The sequence below is a fragment of the Girardinichthys multiradiatus genome, chromosome 13 (genome assembly GCF_021462225.1).
Source record: "Girardinichthys multiradiatus isolate DD_20200921_A chromosome 13, DD_fGirMul_XY1, whole genome shotgun sequence".
Classification (NCBI taxonomy): domain Eukaryota; kingdom Metazoa; phylum Chordata; class Actinopteri; order Cyprinodontiformes; family Goodeidae; genus Girardinichthys; species Girardinichthys multiradiatus.
This window is the reverse complement of record NC_061806.1, coordinates 14,404,867-14,424,614: the sequence shown is the minus strand read 5'-3', so window position 1 is coordinate 14,424,614 and position 19,748 is coordinate 14,404,867. Positions and strand designations below refer to the sequence as shown.

Here is a 19,748-nt window from a genome sequence, read left to right as displayed (position 1 = left end):
GAACAATAATTTCTTTACCATGAAGAAAAATTGACTCACCATCAACAAATATGTGGGAGTAGGAATGTCGTCTTTTGTTATATATAGAATCTGACCTAGACTGTCAAAGAAAGAGCACAGGAGTTTAAAAGTGTATGGAGATCTTTGCTGGATTTTCCTGAAACACAATAGGTCATAATTCAATGAAAATGATTGGGCTTTACCACAGTTTAATCACCAAAGGTCCAGTTTAACCTGAATTTAAAGTTGTCTAGACATACAGTGGTAGAGAGAACACTTTTGATTTTTGAATCACTGCATTCAGGCAGTTAGTTGAAAAACAAAATACCGATTGAAAAAAAGTTGAACATTATTTTCCCACACTCAAATTTTGTTTTTTCAAAGACCTCCTGACCTGAAAAAGGGATAAAGGAAACCCATTACCAGACTTTTACAGACATTTCAGGAATGTGTAAGTATCCTGAATGTATTCACAAGATATAACAAAAAGGGGAATATAAATTAAACTTTTAATATTTATGCCAGTGACTGGCATCATAATTAAACTGTTTGTTTCTTAAATGGCAGGTTTTGTGCCAACATCTTATAATCACCAGCCTAACAACACAGTATTAGGCCTTAATATACAAATTTACACATTTAAGACATAGTAGCATCATTGAATGAGGTCATGTTAATACTATCGCGGTCAGTGGGGTTTTTCCATATTCAACAGCTTAACAGCAAAGGTAGTAATTAAATTGCAATTGTGTTTTTTACAGCATTTTCCATAAATATAAACTTCTCTTTAAAAGATAATGTATTCTGCTCATTTTGTAAAGGCTTGATGTTTTTCTTTATTTTAAACTTCAAAATACAGAAGGAAAATGGCTCTTTATTATAAAAATAAAAACTGGTTTTCAGTTGCAGGATTTTGTAGGGTTGTGTTTATTTTGCTCTAAACAGGTTTGTATTTTGCTGGATTAAAGGCCAAAATGACTCGTTGGATTGTACAGTAAAAGGTTGCTAACTCTTAGTCTAGAGTATAAAATACAAATGAATTACATTGGATTTGTGGTTATAAGTGACAAAGTGTGGAAAATCTCAGTGGGCATTAATACTCTTGCAAATGGCAATCTATGACTTCATGGTTTTAGCTTTTATAGCAAACCCTGAAGGGAGATGTTTCTTTTGGCTCTAAAAAGAAATACAAACTGGAAAATTACAGCAATAGTTTTGTTACAATTTAATGTCAACACAACCTGCCTTTTGTACATTCCAGTTTTGAATTTTTACTACACTAAAGACCAGTATGTAATGTATTAAAAGAAAAAAGAAAAACGAGAGAATAGTTATTGCTGTGGAAAGAAGGGCACATCTGACCTGCTTTGCAGAGCGTTTCATACTTTCCATGAACTTCTGCATCCAAAAAATGCACATCCAGTAGCTTGTGATTCGGCTCATTTTATGAGAAAGAATGAACTCAGTAAATATGTTGGTGAGGGACAGAGGGTGAAAGGTGCCAGATCTTTAATCTTGTTGTGGTGTATTTTTATTTCACAATAAGTGCATGAGCCTAGTGTTGTGAGGGATATAAATGAGTGAGGGTCTTACCCAGTGTCATCCACCTGAAAGCCCTCCAGCTCGTCCCTTTGCTCAGCCAGTGAGGACTCCAGGTCCAGATAGGTTCCATTGTGGGACAACTGAAGTGCACAATCATCAAGCTGCAAAAAATGAGAAAGAAATGGTTGTAATACAAACATCTGATTATGACTGAAGTTAAACCAAAATGATCAAAAATCTGCCAGAAATGTCTAGTCACACCTGTTTAAATTGTAGCTCAAACCTCAGTATAGGCCTAAGAAGGCATGTAAATTCCATTTGGTGATTGACGTACATGTGTTACACACCCACAGGAGTGGGCTTTTAATTCAAATGCCCACTTTCACACCCTAGTATAAAACAATGTGAAACTCTTTTGTAAAGCCACTTTATTGGACGTGCGTTTGAACACACGAGCTGTTAAGTTAATTAACCCATAATAAAGCTACAGGACATGAAACCAATACCAGAGTTAAACACAGAATGAAGGGCATCTTTTAGTTCACGGAAATACCAGCTGAGGGAAATATGGCACTAAATGTTTGCTTAAATTGTGTTTAGCATGAGGATTTAGCACTTTCAGGTGTCTTGTATTTGTGAACAGACCTTTCTCACATGCATTATTTTTATTTGCGCATTTTGTACAATGCAGACTGAGCTTTAGCTGTTTATCATAAAACCTTCTGATCTTGCACTCATGCATTCTGCGATTGCATGATCTGAGGAAGCACTGCAAAGGACTGACTGTTTTGCTGTGTAACAGGAAACCCTGCTGAGTTCGGAACCAGGTGCACAGCTATATATCGGCATCACATTTGCATAGATCTTAATGAGCATAGTCACACGTTGAGAGCAGGTGCAAACAACTATCCCAGAGACAACTCACAAAAATAAACTTACATCATTAAGTGGCAACAGGAGCCTAGTTAAAGTGAAGTCCCTTGTGTATGAATAGGTGAATGAGATCAGAGGTGTTATGGATTGGTATTTAGCAGTTCAGTGTTATGGGCTGGAATAACACAAGCTTTGGTGTGTCGCCAGATAACCCCTCCCCCCATCGCCAACCATTCAAGTGGCCTGACGACACTTTCTGACTAGGACAAAACCACAGATCACAGGACCTGCTCATGCTCCATGTCTGTCCCTGCCTTTCAGTCGGAAACAGAGACGGACTGTCAGATGGACTCACAGCATAAATATAACCCTGCTATATTTACTCTGTTCTGAGGCAGGGTGCACACAGGGTGTAATGGGTGGGTGAGTCCACGAGGACCTCAAGTTGAATTGGGGCACAACCGAGACACAAACCAATGTACTAGGGTACATTTGGTATGTTCTGGTTTGATTTGATGTCCAGATCGTAACCAGAAAACATTTTAAAGAGTTTTGACAAAAAAAAAGGTTCATGTGTTGTCTATTGCCTTTTAGCACATTATCAAAATGTGAAAGCCACTGCCATAGCTAGCACAGGGGTTGACAGAAAACATTATTTTATTCTTGCAAGTTTGGGCACAAATTCAGTTCACATAAATCTGGAAGCAACCTATTGGCAAACAGTCACATCATCAGCATAATCATGCAGGTTACTTCCTCTAGTTACATCCTTTATCTATAGGAGGATGATGTCAAGACAATAAAATCAAACTGGATTGTATGAATGTAACACCGCAAAGTTCTGTTGTAAATTTCTGACTGTTCAAAAATGTAGTATAGCCTGACAATGGTTATTTTATCTTTTTATAACAAGTACTCCAGTTAATGGTTAAAATGTTTTCCAACTACTACCACCACCTTTATAGATATGTTCAAAAAGTATTGCAGCAGGAATTGTTTTTGTTGTTTTATGTAATAAAAAAAAAGGGAAAGAAACATCATTATCCTTGACTGGTTGAAGGACGCTCACCATTTTGACTCGTACATTTAGACTTTCAAGTTTAACACAAAGGTTTTCAAGTACAAAATGCAGAAAATATATTGTTATTAGCTTGCATTGTACAAAAGCAGTTGGCCTAGTCACTAAGTATATCAAGAAGCAAACCCCGCTGATTGTCGAACCTTGAACTGGAGCACAACTAATTTGAATGATTTAATCCCCACATCCAAGTTCCAACCTCACAGAATAAAACATAACACAACAACCACACAAAAATTTCCCAGATTATCTTCATCGCATTTTATTTAGAAAGTTTCTGTTTGAAACAACACGTTTTGTTTTTTTTTACTGTTGGCAGCTTTACATGCAGTTAAACTGTTCATATTTGCCCTGCAAATAATAAATGTTCACTTTTCTACTGAACACCACTAAAGACAGTCCAAATACCCTCAAGGGAACCACAGATTGAGAGCTAAGAGTCTAGGATCTATAATATTACCACATTTCTCTGGGTTTTCTCTAATCATTCATCCCTTAGGTTGATCCTAGAAGCAGAACACTTAATTTTGCTCCTGCTCCAGTTTCTGCCTCAGAGCCACATTAATCCATCTGTGTCAACTAGCTAATCCACTTAGCAAAACATACCGCTAACACACACACAAATCCAACTACATAGATAGTTTAGTCAGCTAAAAATCTAAGATTTCTGTATTTTCTCTAACAAAGCATGCTATGATAGGGATTAAAACAAAAAGGGACAGATTCTTGCTAAAAACAAATGACATTTATATGAAAAAAGTTATTTAAAAAAAGGTATTCGGAATCCTAAAGCTAGTAAAGCATCATGTTTAAATACTAAAATGTTCCTTAGTTGAGTCAAGACAGCTTTGGGTCAGTGTTTAAGAAACAAATATGGAACAATCTAAAAACTGTTGTCTGAGGAGATGCATTTTCTTTTCATTATTAATTAATTGTTTACATAAACATGAAGCTAACATAGTGCTGCTTCAAGAATTGTAGACTTTGGATCAGCTCCAACTCTTTAGACAAAACACATTATGTACATCGGTAAATACAGTTTTATTGTAAATGATGTTTATCTTATTTTAGTGCCCATTAAAGGTACAAAAACTTGTAGCAGAGGGAACAAAAAGAAAAAAAAAAAAAAACAGAGAATACCGCCTGGCCGATGGCTCTGCTGCCCTGCCTCTGTCATGAAGAACACCACTTTATTTTCATCACAATCAGTGAAGTCACTTTGCTACTTAAGGAGTCTTCCTGCTGCCACACATCAGACATGTAGGTTAATGGTAATACTAATTTTCTTTTACACTTTTAATTTTCAGTTTTAATTGTTAAAAAATTACTAGATTATTAGATTTGCATATACAATAAAACTTTGATCATTTTTATTAACCTCACTTTTTAGGTTTAGTATTTGGAGTGCACCTATTTAGCTCACAAGAGCTTATTATTAGCTTATTTGTCTGTTTGTTATACTTTACTTAATGGTTGATGTAACAGATTAATGCCTCTTTTTGTTTTTAAGTTACCAGATAAGGTGTAACTGTTGAAGTACCACATCAGGGAAAACAGTCCCAGCTGCATCAGTTCTCCTTAAATAGCATAACCACTTAAGTGGGTCATACCACTGTCTGATTGAAAGTGAAGGGAAAGTATGGTGTTTATTTTTTGTTTGGTTTTTCTTCTACTTTTGGGCAGATAGATCTGACCCAATAGTGTTTTTTGTTATAGGTTACCAATGAGTAGTATTCTGTGTGCAATTCTTGTGTTACTACCTGAGTTGAAGTATTTTATGCTGACCTTGGTTTTGGGTCCAACTTATCATTCTGGAGAATTTTTGTTTTGTTTTTTGTCAATTTTGTAAATAAATAAATAAATAATTCTTTTTTTTTTTTTTACTTCTAGTGTCTCTCTGGCTGGGTTTTGCAGTTCCTGACATTAGGTAAGATGAATCCACCTGCTGTTAATCCCAAATGTGAGACCATTGTTGTTCACACTTTTCATGTGTGTGAGAACTGGTATAGCTGACTGTGACTGGGACAAAGGGAGCTGAAATAGTGGGTGGGGGATTAATCATGTCTGTCCCACTGCCCTAGATTGTTTTTTGTGGGAATCAGCCCAAAGCAGTTTTAGCCTATTCCACATATATTGTCCAACGCCACCTTAATTTTCACCTCTTCAGAAATGCACCAATCTGGTTTTTCTGGCTTGTGGTCCAGGTCTGACCACTTCTATTTTGACCAATTCATTTTTTATTTATGTTTTTTACTTTTTTCTAGGGTTTTTATACATAAACGAGAAAGGTGAGTTGCAGGTTATTTGACAGAGGTAAAATTTTTGAATCTAATAGAAAAAGAAGGCATTACAAGACAATCCCAATTTTTGCATCAAGGCATGTGTATCTAACCTTTATCTTATTTTTATGAAACTCCATAAAGTGCATCAAAGTACAATTTGTTGGTGTAACGGGAGTTCTTAATTCTGAACCATTTAATGAATAGGAACAAATTGTATTTAATGTCTCAAACACTGACAAGACCCAACTGAGTGAAAATTGATTGATTCTGATCTTTAACCATTTGAAAGATGCACCTCTAGGTGGTTTAGACTTCACATGCACCAATCTATTGGCCAGGGGTCGGAATGGACCAATATTCCCTTGATTGGCATTGATCGGCAAATCAACTATAGCAGGGACTTTATGCCTTGATGCATTAATGATAATAATCTTGTAATTCCTTCGTTTTATGTTGGATTTAAAACTCTTACATCCATCAAGAACGTATGGCACCCTTTTCTCTTCTATGTCATATAGTCTTAAGAAAGAAAAATAGTATTGGTAAAAATCGCTGGTCAGACCACATTGAAAACTGGATATCGGTATTGGCAGGAAATATTGGAAGCAAATGCAGTCCCATCACCTCCAGTCCTGTCTGCTGTGATTTGCTACTGTAGTGTTATAATAGTATAGAAATTTTATTTAAGCAACAAGTAGTGGACACCAGACTGCTTAATTGTCCAATATGATAGCAGCTAAAGGGTGTCTCTTCCCTTAAACACTAGGTCAATAGAAGTATTAAGATAACAAAAAGCATGGCGCTGCTTGTAGATCGAAGAAAGTCAGCTCCATAAAAGGGGAACCACAAACTCTCAATGCTTAGGGCACCGGAATGGGCCAGAGAAACACAGTGGCCTGTGTACTTGACACATATTTAATCAAATTCCCCAGAAGGGTAAAGTAAAGAAAAAGGGGTGGGGGAGAGGTGGGCTGTAATTACTTCCATGTTAAAATAACACCCAGCCTGACGATGATCATGGTGAGTCGACAGTTATAGATGCCCTTACGTAATTTAGCCAGCAACTTTTGGAGACGCAGGAGATTCTGTTCTATAAACGGCGTGCGGGAGGGCTTTTCCATGTGGCCATTAAGTCTCTCTCTCAGTGCTGCTTTAACGAGAACTGTTCGCTAATTAAATAAAAGTTAAGATCTGAAGTTTGGGATTTATTGTTTTTGGGGTTTTTTTAGGGGAAGGGAGTTCCTCATTGTAAAAGAATACAGAGCCCTGCAAAAGTATTCATGCCCCTGGTCTTCGTCCCATTTTGTGGCATTACCTCCACAGAGTTCAATGTATTTTACTGTGATATAGTTTTTATAAACCAACACAAAATGGCACATAGCTAAATCTGAAGGAAAAGAATGCACAGTTTTCAATTTGTTTACAACTACATGCATTCAGCCCCCTTTACTCTGATATCCCTAAAGGACTTAGCTTTTTTCAGCTATGCTACGTCTTCAAAAAAAGATTCAAAAGCCACAACATGGCTCTTTAAAAACAAATTATTTTTCATTTATTTTCTATTGAGTAATACATTTTAATACTATTACATATTCTTGTAAAGTGTATCATTGTTTATCATCTATATTTTTCCAATTTTTCTTCATACTTGTTCAAGACTATTAGTGTTTAATGTAATTTTAATGCCTATTTATTTTATTAAATGAAGGGTATGAAATTTTGGAAAGCACTTTGAGCTACATTTGGATGCATGAAATATGATATGTAAATAAAAGATTATTTTCTTACATACTTCCTTATACTAAATAAAACTTTTAGAAATAACCTAACAAGTAGAGAGAGTAACAAGCAGGGGATACTGCTAACATTTGTAGGAGTGTGCTCTGGTCCCATTGAGACCAAAATTGAACTTTTTGGCCTACATACAACCCCATCCCCACCATGAAACATGATGGTGGCAGCATTACGTTGTTGGGATGCTATTCTTTAGCAGAGACAGCGAAGTAGCAGAGTTTATGGGAAGACAGGTGGAGCTGGTTCACCTTCTAGCACGACCATGACCCTAAACATAAAATAGTTTATATCAATGCACATGCCTGCGTTAGAATGGCCCAGTCAAAGTCCAGACTCAAAACCATTTGAAAATTGCCGTTCATAGATGCTCTTCATACAATCCAACTAAGTTTGAGCTGTTGTGAATGGAAGAATAGGCAAAAATGTCAGTATCTTGATGTACCAGGTTGGTAAAGATATAAAATCCAAATAAAATACACTAAAGTTTGTTGTTGTAATGGGACAAGATGTGAAAAAGTTCCAGGGTTGTAAATGTTTTTGCAAAGCACTGCAGCAGTTTTAAAACTGCGCATTGAGCTGGACCTGATATTTTCTCTTTGATGATAATTTATCTGAACTGATCTGACTCTACATTTTTGATAAAGTTGAGAAATTTTGCTCAACTTGTTAAAGTGGAAAAGACAGTTTGGACAAACAACACATCTACGGGTCTCTGATTTAGTCCTAGCAACCCGTCCTATGTGTTTATGCTTGTGTATGGTCGGAGAGGTGGAAGAGGAGATAGAGGAAGAGGTCAGGAAAACCACAGCACCCGAAGTGAGGAGAACAAACTGTCACAAGCATCCAGGCCACGGCCACAGGAATTCTGGGACAAGTGACCTATACTTTACATGCAGCCCAGCCAGCCGTGCACAGAACTTACCCATCACAGCATAATAACACAGCAGGCTTTTTCTGAGAGAAAGTTTCTGGGAGCTGAAGTACAATGAGAAAAAGACCGCTTTATCAGATTGAAAAAGAACCTAAAAGCTAAAACGAATCACTGAAAAATGTCACGTTTCACATATTTTCATGATATCTGCAGAGTAAATCCTTAAAAAGCTCAAAAGTTCAATCCGACAGGCAATACTGCAACAATTCCATTCCATCCCTATAATCTAAGTACAATATCAAGTTGCCATTGCGCACAGTCCTCCTCCATGATGGGAATAAAATTGCAGAAACAGATACAGACTGCACCATCTGTCCCTGCGTAAGTTGTAATCATAGGCTTTTCTGTGCTGTGGGCTATTTTTTATTTGTTTTGCGGCTTTTAAGGACTGGGCAGCACAAGATCCACTGGTTTGGAAAAAGCCATTCTGCTGGTGAGTGCTGGCTTGCTTATGGGGCTGTGCCGCAGCACTTGAAACTCACCAAGTCTCTCTTTGATTTTCAATTTAAACTTAACTGTTTACTTATCTGAAAATAATAATAATAAGTCTGCATAAGGGTCTGCATCCCTTTGACAGCTTGTGTGGGTGTACTCTGGCCATTGGCCAGCTACCGATACCAAGGTTTTAAAAAGTTACAGTTTAAAAACCACTAAACCTCTCCATCATACAATTCTTCTGGTTTAAAGTCCTTTCAGGTACCAGAGTGAAAAGAGATTTCACTGGCTGTATGGAGCATAGGTTTCCACAAGGTTTAGGAGTGTGTTTATGGGAATTTCTTCCAAAAGCTCAACTGTGAGGTCAGACACTGACGTTGGACGACAAGGCCTCGCTTGCTATCTCAGCTCAAATTCATTCCAAAGGTATTCTATCGGGTTGAGTCCAGAACTCTGTGCAGACCAGTCAGGTTCGTCCACATCAAACTCCCTTATCCATGTCTTTGTGGGCCTTGTTTGTGCACTGGTGTGCAGTCCTGTTGGAACAAAAAGTGGCAATCCCCAAACTGTCCCCACAAAGATAGGAGCATTACATTGTCCAGAATGTCTAGGTATAGACATGCACTTTAATACACTTTTTTGTGAAAAACATGCCTTGATGGAAAAATAGAAATAATCCTTTGATTTCCTCAGTTTCTATTGGATTCAAAATCACTACCTTTATCAAATACTCCTGCAGCGCAATTACCTTCTGTTTTAGCTTTCATATTATTTAAAAACATCAGTCAAAATAGAAACAGCAAGTCAGAGCTCAAAGAAAATCCGAAATCAGTACTGGCCAAAAAAGCCTGATCAGTGCATTTCTGATAACTCTAATAAATGTTTGCTTTCACACCACGATCAAGTGAAACTGTGTTCTTTTTTGGTAATTCTGTCATCCCTTGAGAATGTCATACCAGCGCATGCCAGGTGTGATCATGTGTTTGAGTCAGCCTTGTCAGTAAGGAATGTACCGTTTTCTTTCAGGTTCATTTTTTCCAGCAAAACGGCCCTAAAGCTGCATCCTTCCTGCTCCGACATGCATCTCTGACTGATCCGATCATCTGTGATTTGGGTTGTTGGGAGCCTGAGCAGTGGGACTGTCACTTGGGGCAGATGAACGGGCCAGTTCGGGATATATCTAGTTGCTCTGTTGCATTTGCAGCCACCTGTTACAGTGACAAGCAGAGCACAGATATGCAGCAATCAGGTTCACTCAGTTGGAGCAGATTTTAACCTGACAGGGTTCTTTCTGAGACTGAGAAAGCCCCCAAAAATGGTGGGGTCAAACACACACACTGCAGGAAAGGGCTATGTATTGGTACCATTGTAAACATTATATACATGCATACATACATTTCTATTATTATAGATTTAAGTCCCTCCACCTGATTACACCTTTAAAAACTTCCTGCCACTACCCTATGATATTTATTCCATTAAATGTGGAGGAAGTGTTTGGAAGCTGCCGAAGGCTTTGTGGCAACTTTGTTTCATTCCACAGACTAGAGTCACTTGTGTTTGCCTGTGTTCTGAAAATAGCCTCTGGTTGCTGGAGTTTATTTGCAGGAGCCTTGAAGAGCCTTGAATGGAAAAACAGAAGTCCCAAACTTGTGCTTCTGCTCTAACTTTTCATAATGAATCCAAACGTTAAAAGTCTAAAGAAGCTCATGTGTTATTGCAGATTTCTTCACTTAACCTTCCATGTTTTTACATACGGGAAGAACATTTCAGCGGTGTTCACCTCAGGGATAATCCTACCTTATGTGGAGCTTTGAGGAGCCGGTGGACGCCTGCTAACTGGTTAATGAGGGGGATATCCTCTCTGAAAGTGTACAGCGGGGGTCTGGTCGGCTCTGGAAAGTTGGTGCTGTTGAACGGATCGGTGTCATCTAAAAACTGAACCCTGCAGACAAACGTGGCCATGCTGCATCCATGCAAGTGGCTCCACTGAGGGGACGGACGGGCGAGGGAATCCCGGGGTTGAGTGAGAGCTGTGCCGGGCTGGTGGAGCGCTGGTAGCGCCCGGTGCGCAAGGAGGGGAAATGGGTTTGCGGATGCCAGATAGAGATCGGGACACCGGTCGGGATCCTGTGTCGCCTCCCCGTTTGCGGTGAGTTTTGCTCGGCCTAAGCTGTCTGAGTTATTCTCGGAGAGGCAGGTGGCCAGTGATGAAGAGGAGGGAGCAAAGCAGAGAGTGAAGGATCAGCGCAGCCTGGGACAGCCGGTCTGCTTTCTGTCTGAGCCTAAATCCACCCCACCCCACTGTGATCTGTGTCTATTTTCCCCTCTGCCCTCCTCCCTCCTCCTCCTCCCTGTGGATCACTGTCTCCAGCCTTCCAGTGGCTTCCTCTATGGAAGTCAACTAAGCACTAATCCGATGTTTACCTCAAACAACCACAAAATATGTTTAAAACAGAATATTAAAAAATAATAATAATAATACCAGATAAAACACAAATAAACATATGTAAAGGACTTTTACTGTTGATCTAAACTAATTTTCACATGTTAATTTTCTCTTAAAATGCTTCGGGACAGAAATGAGGTTTAAAAATTAGGTCATCTATATTGTTATATTGTTACTGTAATTTCTTTATGAACTGCGTTTATTTATTTATTTTACCGCTACAACTTGATCTGAACATTATTCTTGTTGAGAATCATTGATCGGTGGTGACGTCTTGTGGCCACAACCTGCAGCTACAGTCTCTCCATGTTAAGAGCCTTCGATCGTGTAGATACCATTTGACATTACAACAAACTTCATTGTATTTTATTGGGATTTCATGTACTGGACCAATGCAACGCAAAGTACTACATAACTATGAAAGGGAAGAACTTTTTTTATATATAAATGTGTATTTGTAGACAAATATCTTAGTCAATATCTTTTAAAACCACCTTTTGCTGTAATTACACTTCCAAGTATATGTTGGGTATGTCTCTACCAGCTTTGTTCATCTGGATACTCAATTTTTTGCCACTTACTATTTGCAAATTACCGTAGCTAAAGCACAGCCATACTGGATGTAGAATGCCATTGTTCATGTCTATCCAGGGATTGCCAATTAGATTTAAGTCTAAACTTTGACTAGACCATTCTAGCACACGAATATGTTTTGACCTAAAGCAGAAACCTTATATACACAAGCACGCTCACACTTACCCCCACAGGTGTTTGGATTCAAGTGTTAACAGATACACAGATGTTCTACACTCACAGGCCACTTTATTAGGTACATCTGTCCAACTGCACGTTAACGCAAATTTCTAATCAGTCAATCACATGGCAGCAATTCAATGCATTTAGACATGTAGACATGGGGAAGATGATCTGCTGCAGCATCAGAATGGGGACAAATGGTGATTTATGTGACTTTGAACGTGGGATGGTTGTTGGTGCCAGACAGGCTGGTCTGAGTATTGCAGAAACTGCTGATCTACTGGGATTTTCACGCACTACCATCTCTAGGGTTTACAGAGAATGGTCCGAAAAAAGATCAAATATCCAGTGAGCGGCAGTTCTGTGGGCGCAAATGCCTTGTTGATGCCAGAGGTCAGAGGAGAATGGCCAGACTAAAAAGGCAATAGTAACTCAAATAACCACTCGTTACAACCAAGGCATGCAAAAGAGCATCTCTGAACGCACAACACATCGAACCTTGAGGCGGATGGGCTACAGCAGCAGAAGACCACACCGGGTGACACTCCTGTCAGCTAAGAACAGGAAACTGAGGCTACAATTCGCACAGTCTCACCAAAATTGGACAATAGAAGGTTGGACAAACGTTGTCTGGTCTGATAAGTCTCGATTTCTGCTGCGACATTCGGATGGTAGGGTCAGAATTTGGCATGAAAGCATGGATCCATCCTGCCTTGTATCAATGGTTCAGGCTGGTGGTGGTGGTGTAATGGTGTGGGGGAAATTTTCTTGGCACACTTTAGGCCCCTTAGTACCAATTGAGCATCTACCAATTGAGCATCTACCTGAGTATTGTTGCTGACCATGTCCATCCCTTTATGACCACAGTGTACCCATCTTCTGATGGTTACTTCCAGCAGGATAACGCGCCATGTCATAAAGCACGAATCATCTCAGACTGGTTTCTTGAACATGACAATGAGTTCACTGTACTCAAATGGCTTCCACAGTCACCAGATCTCAATCTAATAGAGCACCTTTGGGATGTGGTGGAACGGGAGATTCGCATCATGGATGTGCAGCCGACAAATCTGCAGCATCTGTGTGATGCTATCATGTCAATATGGACCAAAATCTCTGAGGAATGTTTGCAGTACCTTGTTGAATCTATGCCACGAAGGATTAAGGCAGTTCTTAAGGCAAAAGGGGGTCCAACCCAGTACTGGCAAGGTGTACCTAATAAAGTGGCTGGTGAGTGTATATTGAGCCACAGTTACCACCAAATACATCTTGCATTCATTAATACCGTGCTCCTTTCGGTAACATTGCTGTTGTTATATGTTTCTGCAGGTGTAGAACCAGTGTTATCTTGTATTCTTTTTACCCTTCTTTTTCTCCTCCATTCTTTTCACCTTCTCCTTTTTCCTTTTTGCCCCACCTCTCTCTCTTTTTTGTGTTTTTTTTTTTCTTTTCTTTTCTGTCTCCATGTCCATTGCAATTGAAATATCCCAAACCAGTTTCTAATATGCATCAAGCGGATCATTATAGCATTAGCCGTAATGCTCCACTTGTGAAAGTAAGTATGTTGGGCTTTTTCTTGGCACTAAGACAACAATTCAGTGCTACTCTGTCGAACAGGACACATTAATAAACAAATTTAAAACAAATCCATAATACAGTCAAAACAAAAGATACTATAAACTAACTAGAAAATTAAATATTTGTGTGGGAATGCTGCAATCTCCTGGTCACCTAGGGAAGCTCTTTAGGAGCTTAGATCATCTCCAAACACACCTTGAATATCCAATATAGCTGTTGGCAGATTCTACACTTTTACACCCAAATTTATCCATATCTAAAAAAATACAACACTAAACATTATGACCTGCTAATGAGAATGGTTAGCAAGATTTCAACAGTTTACCTTCATAGACTGTTGATTCAGTAACCAGATCATATAGATCAGGTGCCAAGAAAGCCTGACCACAACTCATCCAGCTCCTACAAACGTCAAAATAAACTCAGTGGTGTTTTTGGTTAAAGGGGCCGTAAAATTTCCTTTTCTTTAACTTGCCAAAGATATTATTACAATCTTGGCTGTTTTTCAGTAAAATATGGTGTCAACTTTCTAGATAAATTAAGGAAAGCATTAGGCAGTTTCTCATTTATGCCACAAGGGTGCAGAGGGCGTCTGTTTAACCTTGCGTGACTGAACGAAAGAAAACCATTAAATGGTATTTCAAGTGACTTGTTGAAAAACTAAGCTAAAATTAGCAAAAAATGAAAATAGAGTGAAATGTTATCCCCTCACTCATGGGCTCATTTTGTAGGCTTTCTAACACCGTTTGGGGTTGTCTTAACTGTGCTTGATCAAATCCAATCACGGCTAGATGCTACAGGAAAACATCTTGAGGAAGGGACAAATATGGTTGTTGACAAGTAGAAAGGTAACACATTTTACAGATCTGGTGCAACTTGACTACAAGACATGTTCAGACAAAATCTTTACCTGTGACAGACTCAATGTTTCGCATAGTTGCATGTGTTTATATATTTGGCCATGTAGTGTTCCACTGATTTTTGGGCATAAAATAATAAATAAAAAAAAAGCTCAACTTTAAGTATTTAGCAGTATGTAGCCAACAGTTTCCAGGTGAATGCTTGGTGTAAATAACTCACAGAACCCTGTTTTATTAGCTTTTTACACCAGTAAGTAACAAAGTCCAGTTTCGGCAGAACTGAGAAGCTACAAATCTGTTTTTATATTTGGCAGCTGCTCTCTTAACCTTTGGTCACCTGGCTTGGGAGGCGGTGGTGCTGTTTCTCTCTGGTTAGACAGGTGTAGCTGTGTGAGGTTTACTTGGATTCTTTTCTATATTTTGTCTCTTTCAAAATAAAATGTTAATTTATCTAATAGCATAACCGGAGGGATCAAAACAGAATGCGAAAGCCCAGTCTTAAGTTTTCACATTATATGTTATAAAACTGATTATGTTTGCATTTTTCCAGCAGAGCCTTTTTGTCACTCATTTACAGTTGTTCCTTTCTTTGAGTTAATTAATCTTGAGAGCACATTAACATGGTTGGGGGATTGTGACAAAATCGAAAGATATTTTAATAAAGGAACAAGTTAAGGTTTGTTGGGGCTTGGGAGTGTGGGTTTTCTTTTTCCCTGTTTTTACCACCTGAGGTCGCCGAGGAGTTAAGGAGTGGATCCGGTGTTTCAGATGTGCTGCTGACTGTGTCTGCCACATGAGGAGTATTTAGGGAGCCAGGAGTGTGTGCTTAAAGTTACCTGATATATATATATATATATATATATATATATATATATATATATATATATATATATATATATATATATATGACAGATTAAAGACAGCCCCCTGGACCGGAAAACTTTAGGAAACCCTCAAGAGCTATAATTCAACCTTTTGGTTCCTCAAGAATCTGCCTGGCAGCTTGGCTCCTAAATACGGTAAACTCTGTGGCTTCAGTAGGATTGTCAACCTGATACAAAGAAACACATCAGCTCTGTTATTGGACCTCTCCTGGACTCCTGCTCGTAAGTCCCCGACTAGAAGTTTCCTCCCAGCTCCTAGCCTAAATGGCAACAAATAAGCCGACTGTAATTTATTGAAATATTATCCCACCTGTCTCCAAGTTTACCAACCTGCACTCTTCTTCTTCCAGAGCTTACCAAGCTGTGAGCCTGTCAGTGAGACCAGACCAATGCTCTCTGTGAACCTCAGAAGCGAGACCAGATAAATAAACCTGTTAAACAGTTTTCCTGTCTCCTGAGTGTGGGTATGTATGTATGTGGGTCAAACAAATATCTAAGAATATGACAAGGTTTATCTGAAGGATGCAGGCTTTTTATTTTTGTTTTTATAACATTTTCATCATAAGTCTTTGTGGCTTGCTTTAGAAATGTATTGTGATATTTTATCTCCTGGCACATGAAAGATAAAAAATTTTGATCAGGCAAGTTGTTTGTGTGTGTGTGTGTGTGTGTGTGTGTGTGTGTGTGTGTGTGTGTGTGTGTCAGACCCGTCACCACATAGAGCACCTTCCAGGTTTGTATTTGCCATGTTACAACTACAAACTTCAATGCATTCTATTGGTTTTTTATGTCACATATCAATTCTACGGTGGCCGGGGGTGCAAAACACTTTTACAAGTACCGAAACAAATTTACATTTCAGAAAACACTTTTACATTTCAGAAAATCAACCGGAATCAACCGGAAAGGGAATGTACCAACGCCGAGGCTGACCCGGAAGTCAGCCTCAGGGGCTGCATCCTTCGAAGGCCGTATTTGTAGGCCGCTTACGTTACAGCGCGGCGACGAAGGCTGTCCCAATTCATGAATCATTCTGAGCAAATGCTGCTGACAAATGTGTCCTTATTTTACCCGATTTGAAGGATGGGTCGTGAGTATCCTTCGCGGCCCATCATTTCCCATCATTCATTGCGGGTCGAAGCGGATTGGTCAAGCAGAGGAAGCCATGGCGGACCATAGCAACAAAAGCTGTGAGTAAATTGTGGAAAATTACACTTTCTGTGACACAAATTAACTTCTGCTATGTTTTTAGTGCGGGAATATAACTATGTAGACGTGAAATATCTGCTTAATTTATCTAGACATCGCTTAATTTCAAATGTGCTCCGACGTGTTCGGAGTTTTCCGTTCCCACCGTAGTAACCGGTTCGCCTCGCCAGCCCTACCGGCGGTGAGGTGAGCTAGCCCGGTAGAGATCTGACCGGACTCCCGGCACTAAGCTCCCGCTGGCAGTCATCACAGTGAACGTTTAACACAAGTGATTTCTAACAGTTTATGTTATTATTTTAATTGTTACTGAAAATCGATTTAATATTTTAGGTGATATTAAGGTTAACCAGAATAAATGGACAGTTTTATGTAATCCAACTGTATCGGTGGACAGTGTGATTGAGAATAAATAAGCTTTTCAATATTAATTTTTAATGAAGAAATGTGCTATATGTTTTAAAAGTTTATTTATAATTCAGTTAGCATTATAATTTCTGATTCCAGGTACAATCCAGAGACAATCATGTTCATGTAAAAAAGATGTTTGATTTTACTAGCCAATAAACAAAGAGATAGCAACTTTATGGCTAATGTATGTTGACATATTATATATATATATATATATATATATATATAAAAACAACAACTTTCAATTTTAAGATTGATGGGAATTATAAGGTATTTGATCCCCTCTGGCTGTTCTTAGATAATTCTATAATAATGCAGTGTTTTTGGTGTATTAGTATCTTCTTGCTTTGATCACTTAAAATATCCAGAATCATGCCTTAAAAATAATGTGTTTTTCCATCTCCATTCTTCCCTTTTCTAGACCAGACCCCTTTACTGCAGGATCAACCTGAGTGTCCCAGTCCTGAAACGCTTCTTCAACCAGGAGGACACCAGGCCAGATATTCGGCTGAGCAGGGAGTCTCTGGCAGTGCTGCTTAATCTTTTGCACCAGGACAGGCAACATGGATGGGTGCTACTATTGAGACCTTGGTTTTTCTTTTCTGGCTGGCAAGTGGCACATCCTGCAGAGTGGTCTGCAGAGTGTTTGGGATGCCTCGCTCTACTGTCCATCGCATCGTCCACAGAGTTACAGAGGAGATTGTGGCTATTCGTCACCAGGTCATCTACCTTCTAAAGACCCCTGAGGACTTAAGGCAGTGTCCCGTGAGTTTGCAGGGCTGGCACGCCACAGAGCTTTTCTTAAAGCTGTGGGTGCAATTGACGGCTGCCATATCCACTTCAGGTGTCCAAGCAGCCTTGATGGTCAGTGCGACAGGAACAGGAAACTCTTCCCTTCCATAATCCTTCAAGCAGTTTCTGAGAGCCATTTTATTGACACATATGTGGGCTGGCCTGGGTCAGTGCATGACTCTACGGTGCTCCGCCACAGCCCACTGTACAGTTTATCCTCCTCCAGGGCATTTTATCCTTGCTGATGGAGGGTACCCATGCCTCCAATATCCACTCCCCCTCATCACTCCCTACAAGAGGACAAGACAAGGTGTGGGAGCCCAGCGCTTTAACAGCCATCATTCCAAAAACACGCTCTATAATGGAGCGTGTTTTTGGAATGATGAAAACCAGATTCAGGGCCATCTTCCTGCAAGCGCTGGAGGTGCACGACACCTTTGTACCTCACCTAAGTTTTGACCTAGATCCATTTTATATATACATTATACATAATATATACACATATATGCACCCTCTTTTAAATTGTTTTCAGGTCATAACAGCATGCACCATCCTCCACAACATCTGCCTTGGTGCTGGGGATGTCATGGCTCCAGAGGATGACCCAGAGGAGGCTGTAGAAGAGGATGAGGGTGAGGTTTGGACTGAGGCAGTCAGCGTTGCTCTCTGGCAGGACCAGCTTTCAGCTGAGATGTCGGCCCTGGAGGAGGTACCACCAGAACATGACTACTGTGTGCAGCCAAGTATAATATTATAGATGTGATTAATGTTTGAGGGGTATAACTAATTGTAATATTTTGTGAGCACCATCTTCTAATTCTGCATTTTTCCGATTACCTCTTAGTGATGTGGCAGCCGTCAATTCAGCCAGCCCTTTAAACCCACTTTATGGACGATGACGTGGACAGTGGAAAGAGGCATCACAAACATCTGCAGACCACCTGTGTGATGCTTCGTTCACCATCCAGAAAGACAAACCAAAGGTCTCAGTTGCAGCATCCCATCCATGTCTCTGACCTTGTGAAAGATTTAGCCACATCGCCAGAGACTTTCTGTTCAGAAAGACATCTGCCTCTTTGTTCTGTTGAAGAGGTTTTTCCAGGAACCGGTCACTCAGGTTGATCCTGCTGTCGCCGTTGTAAATACTTGTACATAGTTTTATTTTATGCCTTTTGTCTTGTAATCTTGATCTGTTTGAATGTTTTCTTCCCCCATTCTGTTTAAAATGCTGTTTCTATTTTTCATAATAAATTCTGTTCATAACTTTAAATGAAGTTGATGTATTGTTAGATCAAATGTAAATAACATTAGTGACAAAAACAATTTTGAAATTTATTAGAACACCTTAAAACTTTTAAGAAACAATCTGAACAAAACTTAATATTTCTTATGTAGCATCTTATTTTGGTGCCATTCTTTGGAAAACAGTCTGTCCATTCTCTGTACCCTCATGTCCTCCCTGATCAACTCCATCATCTCTGTCCCTCTTTCTTTTCTGACCTCTTCCTGCTGGCTCACTGTCTTCCTTCTCCATCTGGTTGCCCACCGCTTCGCTTGGCCCTGGAGTGTCCTCAGGGATGGAGGCAATTAGGACAGGAGGTGTTGTTGAAGACCTTTGTCCCAACACCTCATCCATAAGGACAAACCAGGGCCAAGTAGCAGCAGTGGGCTTTTCACTGACTCCCTCTCCAGACCCTGGATACTTACAATCCTAAAGTTAGATGGAATAAAAATGTTTTTTTGACTTAACAGAGAAACCAACAAGACCTTTAGAAATATTTTTTTATTTGTGTGTGACATGAGAACTTCTGAACATACTTTATATTCTTTTTTTTTTTTCAAATTGTCTCACATTGTTTTGGCCTGCAAAGGGGATA

The 19,748-nt window shown here is 39.4% G+C and overlaps 1 protein-coding gene and 1 long non-coding RNA gene across 6 annotated transcripts in view; one reads left to right on the top strand and one right to left on the bottom strand.

Annotated features, from left to right (window-relative positions):
* The window catches only part of fhod3a (formin homology 2 domain containing 3a), an 83,432-nt gene extending 72,212 nt beyond the window's left edge, over positions 1 to 11,220 (bottom strand). For 3 of the 5 annotated variants that reach the window (XM_047384007.1, XM_047384008.1, XM_047384009.1), the window contains exons 1-2: positions 10,736 to 11,220; positions 1,594 to 1,703 (exon numbers count right to left, since the gene is read on the bottom strand). In XM_047384007.1, the coding sequence (XP_047239963.1) occupies positions 1,594 to 1,703; positions 10,736 to 10,900 (275 nt within the window). In that variant the 5' untranslated portion in view covers positions 10,901 to 11,220. The remainder of the gene's footprint in view (positions 1 to 1,593; positions 1,704 to 10,735) is intronic. The other 2 variants (XM_047384010.1, XM_047384011.1) reach the window with 2 other exon arrangements.
* A 3,490-nt stretch (positions 11,221 to 14,710) lies between these two features.
* LOC124879870 lies at positions 14,711 to 16,393 on the top strand. The gene is made up of 3 exons (XR_007041148.1): positions 14,711 to 15,684; positions 15,813 to 15,926; positions 16,345 to 16,393. It is a non-coding gene; the product is annotated as an uncharacterized LOC124879870 (long non-coding RNA).
* The last annotated feature ends 3,355 nt before the right edge of the window (positions 16,394 to 19,748 follow it).